We start from the raw sequence: 23604 nt of genomic DNA on the forward strand, positions 1-23604 counted from the left end.
AATTCCACTCCTAGAGTTATAACCCAAAAGAATGCAAAGCAGGGAATCAAACAGATACCTGTACCATAATGTTCAGAGCCACACTACTCACAATAATCAAAAGACGAAAACAACTCAAGTGTCTATCAACACAGGATGGATAAGCAAAACATGGTCTATCCACACAACGGAATATTACTCAGCCATAAAAAGGAATGGAGCGCTGATACATGTTGTAACATTGATGAACCTTAGCAACATTGTGCTACATGAAAGAAGCCAGACACAAAAGGCACACGGTGTACCATTCAACTTACATGAGGTAGTACCTGGAATAGTCAGATTCATAGAGACAGGAAGTAGAATAGAGGTGACCATGTGACTGGGGATGGGGGGGTTATTGTTGAATGAGTACGGAATTTCTATTGGGGATGATGAAAAGGTCTGCAGGTGGATGGTGATGATGGTTGCACAACACCAGGAACATCCTTAACGCCACAGAATTGTTCATTTAAAAATAGTTAAAATGGTAACTTTTCAGGTTATATGTATTTTACTACAATAAAAAAAATGAATTTTTTAAAAGGCTGCTTTGTGAAGTAGTGCTCACCCCAAATCACCAAGCCAAAGCTGGACACGGGGCAGGAGGGTGGGCCTACGCCACCTCTTGGGGCCCACTGACCTTGACAGAACATGGTTTTCAAGCGTCTGGATATCGCAGCTTCTGACTTTTCTCTTCACCTCACAAGCTTGAGACAAGTTCAAGAGTTGTAAGGCCCAGCTCCGTAACTGGCATTTTGTTATCCAACTTGCAGTTTATAAAGAGCACATGGTTTAAAGACTAGAGCCTGCCAGGCACTGATGGGAAGTGAGTCATCTGTGAGCAAATTCGAAGATGCAGACCTGGTATGAGCATCTTGTTCGCTTTTGTCACCTGCAGCCCAGCAGGTGTGCCATTATCCCATAGAAGGCTTCCACGGGCTTCTCCTCCTCTTGCAGTGTTAGTCCCTGACTCTCACACACTGGGGGCTCAGTTAACAACAACCGAATAAATGAACTGGCACCTCCCTGGATGGCTAAAACACCCCACCCACCACTCAGGGCTGCAGCACCCTAACCTCCCCATGACAATCTACAGAGGGTATGATCATCAAAACTGCCAAAGCTCACAATTATTGAGCATTTGCTATGTGCCAGGCACTTTGCTCGGCTTTTTAATGCATGATTCCATTGAATCACCATAACAATCCCATGTAAAACTGGTCCCGATTTTGTAAGCAAGAAAACTGAGGCTCAGAAGGGAGAGTTCATTTGCCCTGGGTTACTTAGCCAGTAAATCCCGAACTCAGACTACTGGGATCCAAGCAGTCTTACTGTGGAGCCCAAGCCCTCCCGACTCCTCGGCTCTACTCCTTCGAGAACCCATGCAAATTTCCAGGGACTCAATTATGTTATTATTTCTGAGCCTTCATCTCATTTTTCTCCTGGTCCAGGGAAATCGAAGGCATCCATCTTTGGAACACATCCATAGCTTTAATCAATGGCTGCCTGGAAACTCCAGGGGGCCCGTGCTTTCAGCCTTTATCAAGAACAAGATTTCCATTATGGCCAAACACAGAAATCACCTCAGTGCTCAAGAGCAGCGCTGACCAATTGCAATATACAGTGAGCTGCCTGTGTCATTTAAAATGTTCTAATAGCTTCAGGGAAAAAATAAGATACAGGTGAAATCAATTTTAACACAGTTTATTTAACCCAATATATCTAAAAGAGCATCATTTCAACATGTTGTCAATATAAAAACATATCGATGAGATATTTTGCATTCCATTCTTCATTCTAAGAGTTTGGGATCTGGTGTGTATTTTACAGTAATAGCACATTTCAATTAGAACATGCCAGATCGATCAATAGCCAATGCAGCAAGTGGCTGGCATACTGGACCTCTCAGATCTGAAATGTTTCCCTCTTGGGACTTCCCTGGTGGTCCAGTAGGTAAGACTCGGTGCTCCCAATGCAGGGGGCCCAGGTTCGATCCCTGGTGGGGGAACTAGATCCCGCATGCATGCCACAACTAAAACCTGGTGCAGCCAAAAATAAATAAATAAAATTTTTTTTTTAAATAATAGTAAAAAAAATAAAATGTCTCCCTCTCTTTTTCTCATCTTTCCTTGTCTCTGTACATGCCCTACTTTGTCTCCATCAGTTCTATATTTCTCTTCAATCGTCATCTATGAGGAACGGTCACCAGTGAGAGCACGTGAGTGACAGAGTTCCATCCTTACAATTTTCATTAATCCCACAGCTCTCATGTCTGATCACACTGCCCTTATCATCTGTGCTTCCTCCTTCGCCTCTATTTGCTCTTATCTTTGCTTTCTTTTCTTTCAAGCCAGGCCACCTTTGGGGACTCCAGGGAGGAGCTGTCAACCTCTTTCCAGATCCGTGGCTGCCTGAAACTGCAGGTCAGATCAGTGACTCTAAACCTCAGTCAGCTGGCTTGTGAAACAGGAACAACTACAATTACGGTCACTCCCCACTGGAGAGACATTCCAAGGGTCATAGAAATCCTGCCCAAGAAAATCATGCTATGCTCTGGCTTTTTTCTCCCATTTTTGTCCCTTTTTCCTCCCCATCCCTCAGCTTCTCCATCCTCCCTCCCGGCCACCATGTCCCCCTCGGCTTCCTCGGCTTTGGAACACCTTCCATTCCTGAGCTCCAGAGAAGCAAGGAGGAAGGCCAGGTCCCAACAGGTGGAGCCTGGTGGGGGTGGGGGGAGCCCAGAAAATGACCCATCCTCAGGAAGACGAGGAAGATCCCTCAGTTTCCTGCCCATTGGAGGAAGGATAAGAGCTCCCAAGTAGAACCCACCTCAAAACCCCAGAAAGAGTAGAGAACCCTTCAGAAATAACTCTTGCTGCTGACTCAGAAGTTTGAGACCACATCCCATCCATGTCTCTATGAGAACAAGGCAGAGGTCGTCACAGGCTGGCTGCTGTGCACGGAAAACCACATGATCCTCTCACCAACGCAAGGTCCCAGGTCCTTCCCAACTGGAAACAGGAAAGATGAGATTCTGTCCTAAGACAACTGCCTCCTTAACCCCGAGCTTTTGGTCATCAAAACACAGGCAACCCAAAAATAAAACAAAACATAAATCCAGACTGAGGATATGGGAAAACGGGCCATTTCCCACACTGTGGGTGCAAGGTAATTTGGCAAAACCTATCAAAAGTTCAGAAACTCAGCATGTGCTCAGATCCAGCAATTTCACTTCCAGGAGTCAAAGACAAGGATTATTACAAGCCACAAGGATGTCTACTGCAGTATCATCTATACGAGTGGAACATGATAAACATGCACATCAGACAGAATTAAATTAAATCAGTTAAATTATAGCACATCCATGTACCTCTATGCGGCCACTAAAAATACTATCTAATGAGATGAAAAGATGTTCCTGACATATTAAGTCAACTTCACATCTCCAGCCTTCCTCAAATCTCCAGGCTCACATACCCAACTGTCTGCTTCACAAACATCAATGTCTAAACAGGACTTCATTGTCCAGCCCAACCTAATCCACCCCCAGTGTTCACACTACAAATAATGGCACTGCCATTCACTTAGTTCTTGGGCCAAACACCTAGGGATAATTCTCAGTTCTTTATTTCCTTCACCACCACCCCACCCCCCACCCCATATCTGATTCATGAGCACTTCCCATGCACTTGACCTTCTGAGTCCAGCCACTTGCTCCATCTCCCCACCATCACTCGAGTCAAAAGCACGGTCATTCCTGGCTTTGACTCCCATACTAACCTCCCAATTTGTCTCCGTGCTCCTATAATCTCCTATAATCTATTTTCCCTGCAGCAATCAAAAAGATCTTTTAAGTAAGTCAGTCCCCTACCCTTTCCGCAGTTAGAACAAAATCCAACTATCTTAGCCAAGCCCTCGGTGACCAGGGCCCTGCGTCTGCCTCCCACTGTGCCCCTCATCCCTTCCCTGCTTGTCCTGCTCCAAACACAGCAGTCTTCTTGCTGCTCTCAAAACCTGTGGAACACAGTCGCACACAAGAATGTCGCACCTGCTGTTCCCTCTGCCTTGTGCATTCCCCAGAAATTTCATGGCTTGCTTCCTCAAGTCAGTAAAACCTCCCCAAGGGGGACTTTGCTGATCATCCCATGCCCCTTCCTCCCTTTCCCATGCTCTTTTGGTTTTATTTTGAATTTTTTTCCATAGCTCTGGTTCAGCTACATTAGATTGTTCACTGGCCCCCAGTGAACCACACCTGCTGGAATCCATACCCTTGGGTACGAACTCCCACACGGACCATGCGCTCAACCATATAATTTGCTTTGGCCAGTGGGACATTAGCAAAGGTTACAGTAGCAGAGGCTTAAGACAGGCTATGAATTGGAGCTTGCCTCTGGAAACACTGCTGCTGCCACAATGTAAGAAATCTGTGATTTCCCTGGTGGTGCAGTGGTTAAGAATCTGCCTGCCAAAGCAGGGGGCATGGGTTCAAACCCTGGTCCGGGAAGATCCCACATGCCGCGGAGCAAGTAAGCCCGTGTGCCACAACTACTGAGCCTGAGCTCTAGAGCCCGTGAGCCACAACTAGCATGGCCTAGACCCATGCTCCGCAACAAGAGAAGCTGTCACAATGAGAAGCCCACGCACCAAAATGAAGAGTAGTCCCTACTCTCTGTAACTAGAGAAAGCCCGCATGCACAAATGAAAAAACAATGCAGCCAAAAATAAACAATAAAATTATTACTTTTTAAATACCTGCTTTAAAAAAAAAAGAAAGAAATCTGGACAACACTGTAAATCAGTGATACTTTAATTTGAGAAAGAAAAAGGGAGAAAGAAAAAGAAAGAAAGAAAGAAAGAAAGAAAGAAAGAAAGAAAGAAAGGAAGGAAGGAAGGAAGGAAGGAAGGAAGGAAGGAAGGAAGGAAGGAAGGAAGAAAGAAAGAAAGAAAGAAAGAAAGAAAGAAAGAAAGAAAGAAAGAAAGAAAGAAAGAAAGAAAGGAAGAAAGAAAGAAAAAGAAAGAGAGAGAGAGAAAGAAAGAAAGAAAGGGAGGGAGGGAAGGAGGGAGGGAGGATGGAATAAATAAATCTGGACTGTCCTGCTGGAACGGCCATGGGGAAGGGAACTGGGGTACCTCAGCCAACCACTAGCCAACCACCAGCCACATAAGTGAGGCCATCGTGGACCACTTGGCCTCAGTGGAGCCGCCAGATGACCACAACTACAGCAGCGGCCCCGGCAAGACCAGCAGAACTGTCCAGCGGAGTCCAGCTGCAGGCTTGTAAGCAAATAAATGATTGTTGTTTTAAGCCACCAAATTTTGGGGTGACTAGTTCTACAGCAATAGATAACAGTTACAATAACTTCTCATTAGCTGTGGCAGAAGGTCAAGTGCATGGGAAGTGCTCATGAATCAGATATGGGGTGGGGGGTGGGGTGGTGGTGAAGGAAATAAAGAACTGAGAATTATCCCTAGGTGTTTGGCCCAAGAACTACTAGCTCTTCAGCCAGCTTGGGCCCACTTCCCCACCTTGCTTGCAGCATTGTGACTAAATTCTAGCCAATGGAATGCAACAGAACTGATGAGGGCAGCTTCAGGGATGAAGCTTTTAAGAGGCTTTGTCTTCTCCACACTTTTGCCCCTTTCTGGATGCAACCAACGACAATGCTGCATAATGGAAGGGGCCTGGAGCAAGAGAGAAAGGTCCGCCAACCAAGAGCACTCATCTTGGACTGTTTTGTGAGCAAGAACAAGACTTCCACTATACTGGAGCCAGCACACATCTAGGGATCTATCTGTTATAGTCTCTCCTAATTAATACGTAACCAAGACTCTCCGTCTACTTGTTTATTGTCTGTCTGCCCCACCCCACCTTGACATTCACACATAAATGCAAGCACCGTGAGAGCAGGGGACTCACCTGTCTTGTTTACTGCTGTGTTTTCAGTGCCTAAAACAGTGCTGGGCACACAGTGAGTGCTCACTAAATACCTACATCTGTCAGAAATTCAATATGGCCACAGGTGCTTTGCAGCAACTCCTACCAAGCAGCAGCAGAGTCTAACCCCCATCATCTAAATCCAGGCTGGCATGTGACTTGTGCCAAGTCATAAAACGCAACAGAAGTGACATTGTGACTTCTGAATCTCAAGACCCTTGCAACTTTCGCTCTTGCCCTCTCGGAATGTTGTGGCCACGTAAAAAACCCAGGCGATCCCACTGGAGAGGCCACATGGAGGAAGCCTGTGTGCCACAACTATTGAGCCCTTGTGCCGCAACTACTGAAGCCCACAGGTCTAGAGCCCGTGCTCTGAAATAAGAGAAGCCACCTCAATGAGGAACCCGCACACCACAATGAAGAGTAGCCCCCGCTTGCCTCACCTAGATAAAGCCTGGGAGCAGCAATGAAGAGCCAATGCAGCCAATAAATAAATTTTTTAAAAACTAATAATTGAGATGGAACAGATAAAGAACAAATAATTGATATGTGATGACTAGAATGCCCTTGCTGTATAAGGAGATTCTGTTACTTATCCATCCCCCAACCCAATTCCTGATATTTACCTCCTCTTGTCATTTAACCAAAATAGAACCCAACTCAGTACTACTCGCATGTGGCCAGTGCCTACCAGTCCTAGTGCCCCTCACTCACCTTTCAGATGGTCTCTGTGCTTCCAGGTTCATTTCTCACCCTATAAATCAGGGATCAGCAAAGTACGGGCCACAGGCTAAGTCTGACCCACCACCTGTTTTTTTAAGGCTAGAAACCTAAGAATAGATTTTACCTTTTTTTTTTTTTTTGGATGGGGACAAGAGCACATGTGCTTTATTGCTTACGCTGCATTTTTAAATGTCAAAAAAAAATTAGAAGGAAAATAGTACTTCGTGACGTGAAAATTATATCCAATTCAAATTTCAGGGACCCTAAATAAAGTTTTATTGGAAAAGGTTTATTTCTGGGCCGTGTGTGGCTGCTGCAGTCTGTGGCAGCAGAGCTCTGTGGTCGTGATGGAAACCACCTGGCCCACACGGCCTCTACTACGATTTACTATCTGTCCCTTTACAGAAAAAGCATGCTGGCCGCTGCTGCAGGCTGCCATCTGACTTACCTTTAAACACCTTTTTGATTGTATTCACTCCAAAACCTTTGAAGATTTGTATCTCCTCCCTCAAAGGGATGAAACTTTGTTGGTCTGACTTTCCGGTCCTAAGTTAGACCCCAGGAGTTTGTGACCTGAGTTCGTTTCCTATGACACTCTACCAAGTACTCTCCATTTTGGGCCAACCAGTCTGTAAGCTGCCCCTTGAAGGCAGGAGATGCCTCCAATCGGTTTGTTGTTCTGACCCAGAGAGCTCCCCTCGAACGGCTGCAGTTTAAACCTTCCCCATCCTTCACTCCACTCAGGGTCCCCGGCTCCCCAACCGAGAAAGCTTCCCTAACTGCTTTGCCACTTGTTTCCCTGGGTGTAGTCCATGGAACATCAAGCCCAAGAAATGTCTCTGGAAGAAGGAAACACTGCAGACGCTACCCTCTTTCGGAGTCACAATGTACAAATACGGCACACTAAAGGCTCTGAGAAGTCCTGCAGTCCAGATGTCTATCTCTTTTGCTTACCTCAACCTTTTCCAAATGTGTTAACCATGGAATTTATTTTGTCTGCAGAATACTGCTGACATCTAGTACAGTGCCAGGATTTCAGCATTTGTTGAAAGAATGAATAATGTTAACATCCCACAGAACTAGAGTTCCACAGAACATACTTTGGCAATGCTGCTCAAGCTCCTTCTTCTCTCCTTCCAGTCTAAACTGTTCCCTTCCATGTCATCTACTCCACCCCATGTAATGCTAAGCATCACCATCAGAGGAGCTATCATTTATGTAGCACCTGCAGGCACTGGGCTACAGTGTTAGACCCTTGAAAGTGTCACCTCTTTTTCATCATCACAGCCACCTCTGAGGTAGGTAATGTTATTTCCTTCGCTGCCGTTTTGCCAAAAATGAAACCATGGGTCAGAAAATTTAAATCACTAGGCCAAGATGAAGTAAGCAGGAAAGCTAGAAAGCCAAACTCCAAACTACATCGGTCTAACTCCCAAGCTCATGACCCTTCTTCTCTGCCAAAGTACCTACTGGTAACACACTGCGGCCAGCGTTGCTGGCGGTCCACCCAGTACCCCTGCCTGCCTTCTTCCATGCTGGCACAGAGCTGATTTTGTATGGAATAGCAACAGGTCAAACCAGGCAATGGACTGTGACCACCTAAACCAGTCATGATGGTGTTCCCACCGCCTTGCAGCTTGGACGAGCGATCTAACCCAGTTCTGGCCGAGAAGATATAATGAAATATCATCTGTGGGGTAGGGAGGAGGAGCTGTCCTGCGGAAGCCAAACAAAGATATGAAGCCTCTACTCCTTCCCATTCACCTGGTGTCCCTCTTGCCTGCCTTGAACCTGGGTGTGATGGCTAAAGCTTCAGGAGCCATCTTGCAGCCATCAGGAAGAGGCCATGAGAACTCGCAAAGACATCAGCCCCGATGTTATTCACTCACAGAGCCAACGCAAGCAGCTACATACCTCCAGACTTCTTGCTACTTGAGAAAAAGAAACCATTATTTGCTTAACCACGCTGGTTGGATTTTCCATTTCATGCAGCTGAGCACATTCCTAATGGACCCACATGCTGTCTCACATGCTACTTACTGTTTGGGGTTTATCATTATCTCACATACACATCATTAGCCTTGTCTCCCTCATCATGAAGTACGGTTCTTGGAGGCTAAGCCCATGTCGTATGTTTTTGTTTCCACAGGGGTGCAGGCAAGGTTTTCAGGGATGGTCTGTTCAATTTACTACTTTCTTTAGTGTTTGTGAGCAGGGACAGGTCATCATCGAACAGCTGAAATATGGCCTCTATCTCCTATTAGATGAGTCTTTCTCAGTGTCAGTATGAAAACATGCATCAGAAACACCAAGACTGTTTACTAAATGCAGATTCCTGCCCCCCCTCCCCACCCAATCCCAACTGAATTAGAATCTCTGGGGTTAGAGGCTGAGAATGTGCCTTTTTAATAAGCTCCCCAAGGTGGTTTTGACATATAAAATTTGACAACTTCTGGGATTTCAAAAACAGCAACAGCAACTGTGGATCCAAAGCCTATGTGAGGTTTGGCAGGACTTGGCTGGAACCTAAGGCATCAGCACCTCCTCAGGGGCCCCACCCTAGCCCCAGAGACCTAGGCAGCCTAACTCGGTATAACTGATCAAGACCCTTTCTTGGGCAATATGGAAAAAGTGGTTGGCAAGCTCGGTGGCATACTGGGATTGGGAAACTAACAAACAGATGCATTCCCAGTAACTGTCACTTCCCACCATACCAATGCCTATATCCTCCAGTTTAAAAAGAAAACCACTATGCAGAAAAGAAGCAACAGAATCTGTGGCCCACTGCGACAATCACCGTGGTCCAGGGAGCTCTCAGAGGTTGGAGCATGTGAAAAAGAGGGAAAGAATACTGGAGAAACTTACACAGTAATACACAAACTAGCATTTGGGACTCCTGACTCAGAGGAACAGAGGAGACCTCCGGTGGCCCTTTTGGGTTATTTCTTTATTTACAGCATGCAGTTCTGAACAGAATCTTCTCTTGGGCACTGCTCAGACAGAGACAGAAGGCTGGGCCAGGGCATCCCACACTTCTTCTTCCATCAGCGGAGTCCTAGCCTACACAGCTCTCCAAAGCTCCGAGAAAGAAAATACCTGTGCCTCCCAACAAAACTCCCACGCTTCTGCTACCCTTTGACACTTAGGTTATTTCATTTCTGATGATCATTTTCCCAGATGACAGGTGCACACAGAGACACATTCTAGGGGAGTAAATAGCACACTCAACACACACACACACACACACAAACTCCACTTTCAAACTGATGACCTTCCTGCCTGCGACATCCGGCCAAATTTAAAACCGCCTAGCAAGAAGAAAGACTTGAAAGTGGATCAGAGAGAGGTGCTCATCCAGGCTAGAACAGGGGCACCGGGGCTAAGATTCAGTAGGGACTGAAGAGTTCAGGCCTTGGAAACACATGGGCTGGAAACCAGTGGCCCTCCCAGCCCTGCACACGCCCGCTTCACCATCACCATACGGAGAACCACTTTCCTTTGCTCCCAGCCCCACGGCCACCACCCTCAGCAAATGCCAGCTAATGGGAGTTCCCAAATTTAATCAATCCATGTGTACCACGGGGCCGGTTTGAGGGAGGGATGTGAGTTGAATCCTTTAGATGTTTCGAACAATGTGGATGCCCAATGATTACATGGACGCCAGGCATTTTCTCAAGCTCTTGAAACCTTCTTCCTTTGACCAGATGGCCTTCGGAAGAAATAATTTCTGCCATCTTCTTTCTGAGTAACTTTGCATCCATACCCCCCCCCGCCCCCCGCAAAATTGCTTCAAACTCCCCCTCAAGTTCTGCTGGAGCGAATGTTACAGCACGCCAAAGATAACTCCTCCTCCCGACCCCTTTATTCACAGTCCCACCAAGATTCCAGAGTATTTTCCCACACCACTTGTGTGTGCTGATCCAGGCTTTAAAAAAAAAAACAAACACGTTTCAGGCCTGCAACAGCTCCCTGCAATCAAAATGATTTGATTGGAAATGGGTAGCTCAACGGGGAATTCTTTTTCACGCATCTTGCCTCCTGACATGTATATCACTGAAAACAAACAAACCATCCAAATCCAAGGAGCAAAGGTGGGGGGGGGGGGTGCGGCGCTGGGAAGGAGGCCCAGAAAGAAGAGGTCTATATTTATAGACAGTCCAATTCTGCGAGCAAAAACCACCTTTTGACCACCTGCAGAATGCGCAAGGTCACGTGGGTTCTCTGCAGCGCCTTAATGTCTTCCCCGGCACACAAGCCCCCGTGGCATATAAACAAATCCACAAGCGGAAAAAAGAGAGAACTCACTCCTCAGAGAGGAAGAGAATGATAACCACAGCCGCAAGAATAATAATAAAGAATAACAATTACTACTACTCCTCCCACTACCCAGCCAAGTGCGGACGACAGCGGTACAGTAAAGGGACATCCAGGGCAGGCTTTGCAAGATCAATCACAGAAGCCCAAACCGTGCCCACCTTGCTACCCTCACACCCCTCACCCGACACCCCCCACCCCCCAACAAACACAATCAAGGGAAAGGGGATGGTGGGGGAGAAAGGGGAGGGAAGGAAGGATTGCTTTTTTTTTCCATAGGCAACACCTACCTCCAGGGTCCGGATTTCTTTTTGTGTGAGGTCGTTGGAGGTAGCACATTTGGTCCTAAGCCCTTCCAGGTTGGAGATGCTCAGGTCTATCATGTTTTGGACCAACTCGCACTGCTGTAAGGCTTTCTGCAAACTCAGAGGCTGCTGCTCCTCGCTTCTCGTCATGTTTTCCTCGTCCATCGCTTGCTCTGCAAGCCCCCTTCCCCTCCTCCTCCTCCCAGAGAGAAAAAAGGGGGGCGTGGGGGGAGTAGAGGCAGTCTACCCCCTATGCCTCTCCAACCACTGCGACTTCTCAACAATGTCTCATGAAGAAGAAACCCGACATCTCACACAGGGTTGAGGGGGTGGGGTGGGAGGAGGGGACAAGAGCCAAAATTTATTATTTTATTTTGGGGTATCAAGCAGACTCCATTAGAACGTCTCCTCTCTCTGAGTCTCTGGTCCCTGAAAAGGAGAGATGCTGTTTCTCAGAAGCAAACCAGGTGATGTGATGCTGTCTGTACACTTAGGGAGGAGGAGGAGGAGGAGGAAAAAGAGGAGGAGGAGGGGGAGGGAGAGGAGGAGGAGGAGAAGGAAAATAGCGCTCACTCTTTACACACCGGCTCCGTGAAGGACAAAATTACATATTTTTGGCTGGCTGGCTTTTATGTCAAAAAAAATCTGGTTTGCCCCCCTCCCAGTTGCAGTGACACGGCATTGTCCACCGTTTGGGGTGCTTTAGCGCGTTCTCAAGATGCTGTCTGCATTGCTCCCGCGGCTGCGGCGGCGACTGCGGCTGGCTGCTGTCTCGTCCTCGCGCTGCTGCTGCTGCTGCCGCCGCCGGGCTCCGGGGGTGACGGCTGCTGCATTCGCTCCTGCCTCGCTCCACACCGACATCTTGCCTGTCAATCAAGGGGCGGGGGGGTGGCGAGGGGGAGCGAGGGAGCGCCGGCGAGGGATGGAGAGCGCGAGAGGGACCTGCAGGGGAGCGGGTTGGTGGAGAGGCGCCGTGCGCGCATCCGCCCCCGCCGGGCCCCGGCCCCGGCGCGCCAGGGACCCGCCGGAGGAGGCGGACGAGGAGCGCGCAGGCTCGCGCACCTGGCCGGGGAAAAGGACGGCTCCTGGCGGGGGCAGGGGGAGTGGAGGGGCGGGATTTCTAAGGGATGCGGAGCTCGCGTGGCAAAGTGAAATTACAACCGGGCGTGCGTGCGAGCGAGCGATCGGCGGGCGGAGGCGCGGGGGAAGCGCGCGCGGCGGGCCGAGGCTGCTCCCGGGGGCGGTGGAGACGGCAGCGAGTGTGCTAGAGCGCGGAGGCTGGGCGAGGGGGCGGGGAGAGGGATTTGGTGGCCGGGGGCGGGGGGGAGGGGGCACTACTACGGCACAGCTCTCGCGAGACGAGGCCGGAGCGCGGCTCAGCAGGTGCACTCTGGCAGGGAGCAGGTGTGCGTCCAACTTGAAACCCCATGGTGCGTGCTGGGGAAACGTCAGCGTGAACCTGGGCGCGTCCTCTCTGGCTTTTTAGCTCGTGTGTGTGTGTGTGTGTGTGTGTGTGTGTGTGTGTGTGTGTGCGCGCGCGCGCGCACGCTTGCCTGTGTTTTTGCTTGTCCTCTCCTGATACGGGAGGAAAATAAAACAAACCTGATGATCTCCCATGCGCGGTAGGAAGCTGCCTGCCTCCCAGAATTGACACCCTGGCCTGCAGTTGCCCTGACGGGTGGCTTTCCATCTGGAGAGTGAAAGGGGCTTTGCTTTAATCTGATTGTTACCGTGTCCTACATGTCCTGCAAGATCTGATCCCAGCCCACTTAACCGACCTTATATCAGCAAGCTATGGTCCCAGAGTTAGGAATGGATTTTACTCTACAAACAATAAATGCTGGAGAGGGTGTGGAGAAAAGGAAACCCTTGTACACTGTTGGTGGGAATGTAAACTGGTACAGCCACTATAGAGAACAATATGGAGGTTTCTCAAAAAACTAAAAACAGAACTACCACATGATGCAGCAATTCCACTCCTGACCATATGGTCCAGAGAAAACTCTAATTCAAAAAGGTACATGCACCCCAATGTTCATTGCAGCACTATTTACAATAGCCAGGACATGGAAGCAACCTAAATGTCCATGGACAGAGGAATGGATAAAGAAGATGTGGTACATATATACAATGGAATATCACTCAGCCATGAAAAAGAAAGAAATAATGCCCTTTGCAGCAACATAGATGGACCTAGAGATTATCATACTTCTCTGAGTGAAGTAAGTCAGACAGAGAAAGACAAATCCCAAATGATATCGCTTATGTGTGGAATCTAAAAAAATGGTACAAATGAACTTATTAACAAAACAGAAATAGAGTCACAGATGTAGAATCAAACTTATGGTTACCGGGGGGAAAGGGATGGGAGGGGTAAATTGGAAGATTGGGGTTGACATATACGTACTACTATACGTAAAATAGATAACTAATAAGGACCTACTGTACGGCACAGGGAATTCTACTCAATACTCTGTAATGACCTATATGGGAAAAGAATCTAAAAAGGAATGGATGTATGTATATGCATAACTGATTCAATTTGTCGTACAGTAGAAACTAACACAACATTGTAAATCAACTATACGCCAATAAAAAAATTTTTTTTAAAGAATGGATTTTACATTTTTAAATGGTTTGGGAAAAATCAAAAGAATATTTTGTGACATGACAATAAACAAGGAATTCTAATTTCAGTGTTCATAAATAAAGTTTTATCAGAATACTGCCACCCATTTATTCATTATGTGTCTGTACTTTTGCATTATAACAGCAGAATTTAGTTGCAGCAGACACCTATGACTTGGAACACCTAAAATATTTACTATCTAGCCCTTTACAGAAAAGTTTGCTATCGCCATGTTAAATCACCATAGTCTTGCCTCAGAGGTCTCTGTACTCTATGTCCCCTCTGCCCAGGTCAAATTTCCCCCGATCCTCTCCTGGTTGGCTCCTGTCATTTAGTGTCAACTCAAATGTCATTTCAAAGAGGCTTCATCTTCCTTACCATCTTAACTAATAGTACTGCCAACACGCATTGCCCAAAGGATGTATTTAGGATAATTAGCAAAAGGTACCTCTTTCTCCAGGTGAACATTCCAGGGATTGGGCTTATGGGGCAGGGCAGACTCCGAACTCAGAGTAGAATACGTGCTCCTTAAAGGAAGCCACTTAAGAAGTAGAGAGAATGACAACAAGTGATGGCAAACTTTCGTGGACTGTGGGTCATGGGGTTTCATGGCTCATGTCGAGCTGAACCAGCATTTTCAAAATCCCCCTGTCGATGAGGAGCTCAAGTGTGCTCTCTATGCTCAGTCTTTCAGGACTATGAAGTTTATGGATTCCAATTCTGTGGTAAAATTCTCTTTTCATCCAAATTTTCTTCATCTTTTGCTTTGTTTTGAACATATTAATTACAGTTATTTTAAAGCCCCTGGCGAATTCCAATGCCTAGGTCACCTGTGGGGTCTCTGTCTACTGACTGTTATTCTCTTTGCTTTCAGTGATGTGGTCCTGTCTCTTGGCAGGCCTTGTCCTTTTTGTCGAGTGCCATACAATATCTGTGCATGAAAAAAAAATCTAGAGTCTCCAGGTGATGTTACGTAACTCTGGAGAGGGCTCACCTTTTCTCTGCAAGACAGACGGCAGGAGGACTGACCATCTTAATCCATTCAGAGGATGACCTGGATGGGGGCTGGGTTGTCTCACCCTCACTTCTAAGGCCTTGCCTTTCAGGATTTCCAACTGAGAAGTTTAGGTGTTTACCAAGGCCCCTCCCGCCAGTCCTGAGTTCTAATCCTTGTCTCCAAAATATGGCAAGACTGCTGAAAACTGCTGTTTTTGTTTGGCTGCACTCTATAGCATTTAGAACTTTCCCAACAAGGGACTGAACCCATGCCCCCTGCATTAGAAGCGTGGAGTCTTAACCACTGGACCACCAGGTAAGTTCCTCTGCTCTGTTTTTCAGGAACTTTTTGTTTGGCTATTTAGCCTCTTGGCCTGCACTGTTTCAGAATTTGCCAAATGTCTTAAGGGTTTGGAAATTGCCATCTATCAAGTTCACTTTTCTGTGCCCCATTCCTTCTCTCTGGGATATTAGCCTTTCAAGTCCCCAGTTTTGTCTCTCCAACCCTAGGAGACTGCTGAAAGTGCTGTGGTTTCTCCGTCCCCCACAAGCAGCTCCTTGCCGGGGAGCTAACTGATGAGAATTGCATCGTATTTCATCCCAGAAACTGCATTCTAACTCTGAATGACGAATGTCTCAGAGGAGGTTCATCAATAGTGGAAATAAATTATTGTTACTGGGCTACTGAATAAGCTGACCTTGGCAATATCCTCATTAGAGGGACCTCCCTGGTGGTCTAGTGGTTAAGACTCCGTGCTCCCTACACAGGGGCCCGAGTTCGATCCCTGTTCATAGATCCCACATGCATGCTGCAACTAAAAAGTCTGCATGCTGCAACTGGAAAAAAAAAGATCCTGCATGCCACAGCAAAGATCCCACATGTCACAACTAAGACCCGACGCAGCCAAATAAATATTTTTAAAAAAGAACTCATTAGATCCCGTAGCTTTTAGTGTCAACTATAAGAACAATCTCAAATTTAGATATTAGAAGTCCATTCTAGTCCAACCAAAATTTCATTCTCACATCCAGTTGAATGCCTCTTCCCCGCCCACTCTGGTCTGACTGAAGATGACTCAGGAATCTTCACCAGAGACTAGGGCAGGTGTGTCCTTTCCTGCCTCCTCTCCAGCAGCCCTTGCTGGTGGACAGGAGCAGAGGTCAGGTGGAACAGTTGAGAACAGGTATAGTTCTCCCCTGAGTGTCAGATCCCCCCCACATCCTGGTGAGCCCTCACACTCTGGGTCTTTCACATGGGGGTGCACTGGGGGATCTTTGGAGACCTCTGTGGGGACCATGTGGGGACTCAAAGCACATGCTGTGACCTCTCACACATCCCCTTTCCACTCATACCCTGGGAAGTACCCTACGTTCTCTTTCTGAAGGCCCCTTGCCTGGCAGGCTGCCCTCTTGGGTGAGTTTTTCAGGACGACTCAAGTCTCAGGATATATGCCCTGGCCCATGAGAAACAGGATGCACCTTTGCCCTGCGGCCCTCTCTCCTCACCCCAGGCAGCCTTCAGCGGGCAGTGAGATGCCAGCCACTCCCTCTCCATGCGCCCAGTCTTATGAGTGATTCTTCTCTGAACTCTCCTCTCTTGGCTTGGGGTTGGGAGGGCAGAAGAAAACTCCCTACAAAGACCTGTTGGAGAAACCTCCTCTGGATAAAATCTTGACCTTGTCTCACATCGCCTGGAGGCTGATGGTTACTGATGGTCAGAGGACCAGTCTGGCCACCTCTTAATGGAAGGAGGAAGTATCGTTACCCACTGCCCTCACTCTGAAGCTTTAGCTCTAGTTCTGGCTGGACAGGAAAAGTCTCATTCCACATCCTGTTGTATTAGCGATGACCTGCACCCGGTATTTTCTAAGTTGCATTGTGAACAGATGCAAATTGGGAAATGATAGATTCAAAGACAGAGGGATGGTCAATGACCCTGGAACTGAAAGAAAACCACCACTGACTTGTCCTTAAAGAGGCTCAATACACTGTTTTCCCAGGGCATTGCTTGTTTTCTTCTTTCCTTTTTTCCTACTGACTTCTTCAAGGAAGGGGAAAAGCTCAGACACTAGCCCCCAGGACATGACCAAATCTTCCGTAGCTGCGAGAGATTATTGCTCTGTCCAAACTCATTGATCCCCAAAACATAAATTGGTTTTTAAAAAATAGCCATTTGATGAGTGCAGGCAGGAAGTTCCTATCTTTAACCTTGTGAAGTTTTCCCAACATCAGAAAACGGACTTGTTCTAGAGTTCTTCTCCTTTTGGCCTTTTGCCTCTTTGTCTCTTAATTTTTCCAATGTGAGTGAAACAACCAGATCGCCCTCTTGATGGCAAGATAATTTGAGCTCATGGTAATGGACAGTTTAGTCGAGTGATTTATTCTGGCTTTACGAATTAAGCACTGAATGATGCACTGTGAATTTTCAGACACAGCACCCTCAGGATGGAAAAGGAGGAGGACTGTGGTGCTCTCCGGATACTGAGAGATTCACAGCTGAGGAGTACTGAAAATTGCAGTAAAGTGATGCTCTCAACCGAGCGTGCTTACTTCTCATGCCATCTTGTCTATGAAGCTCTGCATTAGCCCAAGTGGTGTCTTTGTGTGAATCAGAAAAAGGCACCTGCAGGGGTCACAACATGTGGGGCAGAGCACAGTCTGGATTTCAGACTTGCCCCAATCTCGGCACCTTATGCAGGGAACAACCTGTGTGGCATCCATCTGCAGCAGCCCTGAGGGAGTTCCCAATTCGTTTTGTTTTTATTGTTGAAAAATATGCATAAGATTCACTGCTAGTGACATTTAAGTCCCTTCACAATGTTGTGCAACCATCACCACTATCTAGTTTCAGAATATTTTCCTCACCGCAAAAGGAAATCCCGTACAGGTTTAGCGGTCACTCCACATTTCCCCCCTTCTCCCTGCCTCGGGCAACCACTAATCTGTTTTCTGCTTCCATGGATTTACTTATTCTGGATATTCCATCTGAGTGGAATCATACAATATGTGGCCCTTTGTGTCTGGCTTCTTTCCCTTTGCATAATGTTTTCAAGGTTCATTCATGTTGTAGCACGTGTCAGTACTCCATTCCTTTTTATGGCTGTATAATATTCCATTGTGTGAATATACTGAATTTTACTGATCCACTTATCTGTTGGTGGGTATTTTTTTCCACCTTTTGGCTATTGTGAATAGTGCTGCTGTGAACATTTGTGTACAAGTTTTTGTTTGAACACTGGCTTTCGATTATTTGGCTGTATATCCAGGAGCGGAATTAGCATATATGGTAATTCAACGTTTAACGTTTTGAGAAACTGTCACTGTTTTCCATAGTGATTGCACCATTTTATATTCCAGCAATGTGTGAGGGCTCCAACCTTTCTAAATCCTCCCCTCCTGACTCTTCTTGCATCAATATTATTTCATTACTGAAAAAAAAAAAAATAATGGTGTACTTAGGAAAGTATCAATGCAAGGGATTTAAAGGTTAAGAAGGGACAGTGTATTCTTTAGTTTTCTTTTAGTTACAAGGGACAAAAACCCAACACAAACCAGTTCAGACCAAAAAAGGGACTCACATCACTAGGAAGTGAAGGTGAGGCATCTCGCTCTGTCCTGGCACCATCCTTCTCTCTCCCCATTGCTCAGCTCTGCTTTCTTCTGTGTTGGCTTCATTTTTAGGTGGCTTTTCCCCAGGATGTGACAAACATGGGCACAGAGAATTTAGCAACTCCATGAGAAAAATAGTCTCTTTCTCCTTAGTTCCAACAAACTTCTAACTCATTCCAACTTCATTCCAGCTCGTTTCAACATAAGTTGGAGGATTGAACGTGCACTAACCTGGTTTAGGCTACCTACTTCCAAGCCAGTCACGTTGGCCAAGGGGGTAGAATGTGAGGATGGGCCAGGCCTGGGTTGTAGGACGTGGCATCAACTCTACCCAAACCATGTGGTATGAGATTAGGGGTGGGCTGGTCCCCCAAAGGAAAAGTGGAAGAAGAAGAGAGGGTGGGTGTTGGGCAGACAAAAATACCAGCAACATTCCACCTTCCTTGAGAAAGTCGTGGTCTGATGGGGAGACCAATGCAAACAAATCCTGTAATTATAATATGCTCTGGGAAAAAAGGAGAAGAGTCCTTTAGACTCGTGCAAGGGAAAGGGGAGGGACTCTGGGAAGACTCTGTTGAAGAGGAGATTCTGAAGCTGAGACTAAACAAGAAATGGGCCATTTGCCGCTACATGGATGGACCTAGAGATTATCGTGCAAGCGAAGTAAGTCAGAAAAAGACAAATACCATATGATATCACTTATATGTGGAATCTAAAATATGACACAGGGGACTTCCCTGATGGCGCAGTGGATAAGACTCTGCGCTGCCAGTGCGGAGGGCCCGGGTTAGATTCCTGGTCAGGGAACTAGATCCCACATGCGTGCCACAACTAAGGAGCCTTGGAGCTGCAATTAAGGAGCCCACCTGCCCAAACGAAGACCTGGCGTAACCTAATTAATTATGACACAAATGAACTTATCTATGACAGAAAAACAGACACACAGCCATAGAGAACAGACTTGTGGTTGCCAAGGGGGAGAGGAGGTAGGGGAGGGATGGATTGAGAGATGGGGATTAGCAGATGCAAACATATAAAGAATGGATAAACAACAAGGTCTTGTATAGCATATTCAATATCTTGTAATAAACCATAATGAAAAAGAATATATATACATATGCGTAACTGAATCACTTTGCTGTACATCAGAAACTAACACAACATTGTAAATCAATTATATTTCAATGCAAAAAAAAATTTTTTAATAAATAAATAAATAAAAGAAGGAATGGGAATCCTCCAGGTGCACACACAGGCACTGGCTTGTGCACAGAGGCCTGAAATCATTGATGATTACAAACAACTGCAAGGAACACGTACGAGTCATGATGCCGCACCGCATGTGGGATCTTAGTTCCCCAACCAGGGATGGAATCTGAGCCCCCTGCACTGGAAGCACAAGAGTCTTAACCACTGGACTACCAGGGAAGTCTATGATGATTTTTAAAGGTCACAATCAAAATGCTAAAACCGTTTGGCCTGGCCTTGAGAAGGCTCCCGCTGGTGAATGAGAGAGGTCCTGTTAGCCCTTCTGCTACTGACTGGCTTCAGCAGCCTCTATAAAGGGACCGACCATCTTGGGTTACTGGGGACTGAGTGGTTTCCTGGGATGTGGGGTCTTCAGTGCCTAAACTGTGACAGTCCAAAGCAAACTGGGACAACTCGGTCACCCTACAGTTAAGTTCCCAACTCATGAGCACCTACAGTGTGCTTAGGGTTGGGATCAGCACTACGGGAACAAATGTTGTTACGGAAGACTGACCCCTGTGTTGAAACAAAACCTGCACACAGCAGCACTGTTCACAAGAGCCAAAAGGTGGAAACAACCCAACTATCCACCATCTCATGAGCGGATAAACACGATGTGGGTCTACCCATACAATGGAATCTTATTCAGCCATTAAAAGGAGTGAGGCACTGAAGCCTGCTACAACATGGATGAACCTGAAAATGCTATGCTGAGGGAAAGAAGCCAGACACAAAAGCTCACGTCTGTATGATTCCACTTACATGGAATACCCGGCATAGGCAAATCCAGAGAGACAGAAAGCAGATGGATGGTTGCCAGGGCCGGGGGGAGGGGAGAATGGGAAGTGAGTGTTTAAAAAGTATGGAGTTTGTTTGGGGTGATGAAAAGGTTCTAGAACTAGACAGAGGTGATGGTTGTACAACACCATGACTGCACTTAATGCCACTGAACTGCACACTTTAAAATGATTAAAATGGTAAATTTTATGTTGTGTTTTTACTGCAGTAAAAAAAAGAAGAATCCCCCAAAGGTATATACTAGGTGAACTAAAAGGCAGCCCACAGGGCCAAATTTGGCCTTCAGAGGAGTCTCAGTTGGCTTCAGGGAGTTTTAAAATTTGAATTTGTGGCAAACCGTTCTAAGAGGGGATATTTCACACCAACAATTCCGATGAGCGATTTATTCAGAAGAATTCGAAACCCTGGCCCCGCTGAGGCTGCATCTGCCCCTGGCAACGTCAGGAGGAGGGCGGAGGGGCTACTCTACTTTGGGGCTGAGGCCTCCCTGTCCCCTCAGGCCCCTTTCCCACAATCTTCACCTGGGCTCCTTCCCTCATCTTAGGTACCTACGTGGTCCCTGGAGGCACTAAGCGTAGGCTTTCCAATACTTGCACAAAACAGAAGAGAGGTGGATGATAAAGTCTAGAAATTGGGCACACTACATGGTGACTTCCATTTTCACTCCTTTGTAAATGAGATATCAGTGGATTACCATTTCCCCCCAAATGCTATCAATATATGACTTTTTAAAAGGTAAGGAAATATCCCCTTAATGCAATGATTCAGAATCTTAGCGGCAGGTGGGAATCACCCGGGAAACTTTTCAAAAAGTATTGAGGCCTGGGTCCTGCTCCCCAGAGATTCTCATCTCTTTGGTCTGGGGTGCAACCTGGACATTGGGATTTTTAAAAGCTCCCCAGCTAATTCTAATATGCAGCCAAAGTTGAGGACTACTGCTTTACAGCTGCCTTTTAGAGAATCGCCCCTTTTTGGCCTCAGATGTCACAGATCACACTGCATACAAGCTGGAAATCCTTGTCGTTTTTACTAACATATCTTTTGTTGTTCTCAACATCTAAGCCGACAGACACAAGCTATCTTCAGCTGCCCAACACTCACCTTGACAGATACAAGAAACATACGAGTAAATCATCCATTTTTGTTTTTTGGAGGGGACTCCACTGCTTCATTATCAAGAGGACATCTAAAGCGCCTCATGAAATCTAGACGTTAACCCCACGTTTGTTACATGGGTGTGAAGGGCTCCAGTCCACAGTGTGCTGCAGTCTAAGGAAGCCATCTGATAAAGAGCACACGTTATTTCCCCGGGGCCGGAGTCTTAACGGTTTGTCATGTGAGTGTGTGCATTCTTCAAAATGATCACCCCTTTGCAAAGTGCAACTGTGACACAGCTGCTGACATCCTGGCCGTGCATTCTCCATGTGCTCCTGCTTGTAAGCTCGCTTCCACCAGAGCAATTCAACGGTGCAAAAAAGCATCTGCTGGCAGGAAAAACAAAACCTGTTCCGTAGTCTGCACATATTCAAGGCACACTACCTACCTTGGTACCAGACCTTTACCAAGGTCAGCTGTGCCCAGGTCAGAGAAGAAGCCCACCATTACCTCCAGCTCACACGTGGGCCATCTGTCTGGTCGGTAAAAGCAGAGCGTGCCTCCTCTTCACAGCCCACCACAGCTGTCTGCGACTTGCCTGGTGGCCCAGTGTTGGCTCAGCTTCCGGCACCCATCTGTGACTTGGGGGAAAAAAAAAGAAAAAGAAAAAAGAAATGCATGTGGTGAGTGAACACAATTGCCCACGTTGTCCTGAATAAGCCTCATGTCATCCAAAATCTGATTGCCTTCTGAAAGGTATAGACCCGGAGTTCACTGAGCTTCATTTTGTACCCAAGTTGGGAAAATGGAAAAGAAGGTCCTTTACAAGTCTCGTCTGTGATTTTTGGACTTTCCTTTTCTTTGAAGAAATGAGGGAGAAAATTAGACATGTCGAGTGGGACAGATCACAGGTTTTCCCCTGTCTTGTGCTTTTTTGCACAGAATCAGATAAATCGGTACCAGTTTAGTTTTCTTGGTAAATTGAGAACACTTTTTTTTTCCTCATCAAAAGAAGTACAAATGTTGGCTTTTAGTATTTAAAGGCAGACCTGGTCCCCAGTTTCAATTGAGCTAGAAGGTGAATCGTCCTCAACCCTGGGACATTCACCTAATCATTGATTCAATTGTTTATTCAATCCAAATATCAATACATATCTGATTATATAAATAGTCTGATTTCCTGATAGGATGATAAGAAGATGTCGAATTGAAGGAGGTGATGATCCTTCATCATCACAAGGACAGCTGGAGTCTAGGGGAGGTAATAGGATACTACAGGGAAAAATGCTGGCCCGGAGCCAGATGGCCAGGTTCAAATCCCAGCTCTGCCACCTCCTGGCCCTGTGACCTTATTTAAGCGATTTCAGCTCTCTGGATCTGGGTTTCCTCACCTGTAAAATAAGAGTACTAATAGCCTGCCTCCTGGGGGTGGCGCGGAGGATTCAATGACTGGACGTGTGTAAAGTGCTTAGAGCGCTGCCTGAACATTAGTTATTATGCTTCTGCCCCTGGAAACACAACAGTAGCACAAAGGCAAAAGCACTTCTGTTGTATGGCAGGGTTACACACATGTAGCACTGTTACAAATCCATTTTTTAAAAGAAATCTGTATTGGGTTAAAATTGGAAGATCCAGTTCAGAATTTCTGCAAGTACCCCATGCTGACTAGTTACAGCAAAATTGCAAAACCCCAGGGAGTTCCCAGGTGGCCTAGTGGTTAGGATTCCGGGCGTTCACTGCCATGTTCCAAGTTCAATCTCTGGTTAGGGAACTAGGGAACTAAGATCCCCAAGCTGTGTGGCACAGCCAAAAAAAAAAAAAAAAGATTGCAAAATCGCAGATCCCACCTGGGATTTACTGAGGCTCTCTAGGGTTAAAGTCCTGGGGATCTGCATTTTAACAAGCAACCCATGGGGCCGTGATGTACCCTA

At 46.6% G+C, this 23604-nt stretch overlaps 1 protein-coding gene across 1 annotated transcript in view; it reads right to left on the minus strand.

The window, feature by feature from the left end:
- The window catches only part of KSR2 (kinase suppressor of ras 2), a 399544-nt gene extending 388081 nt beyond the window's left edge, over positions 1 to 11463 (minus strand). The window contains exon 1 of the mRNA XM_057745629.1: positions 11284 to 11463. Within this exon, the coding sequence (XP_057601612.1) occupies positions 11284 to 11463 (180 nt within the window). The remainder of the gene's footprint in view (positions 1 to 11283) is intronic.
- Between the last annotated feature and the right edge of the window lie 12141 nt (positions 11464 to 23604).

The sequence above is a fragment of the Hippopotamus amphibius genome, chromosome 8 (assembly GCF_030028045.1).
Source record: "Hippopotamus amphibius kiboko isolate mHipAmp2 chromosome 8, mHipAmp2.hap2, whole genome shotgun sequence".
Taxonomy (NCBI): domain Eukaryota; kingdom Metazoa; phylum Chordata; class Mammalia; order Artiodactyla; family Hippopotamidae; genus Hippopotamus; species Hippopotamus amphibius.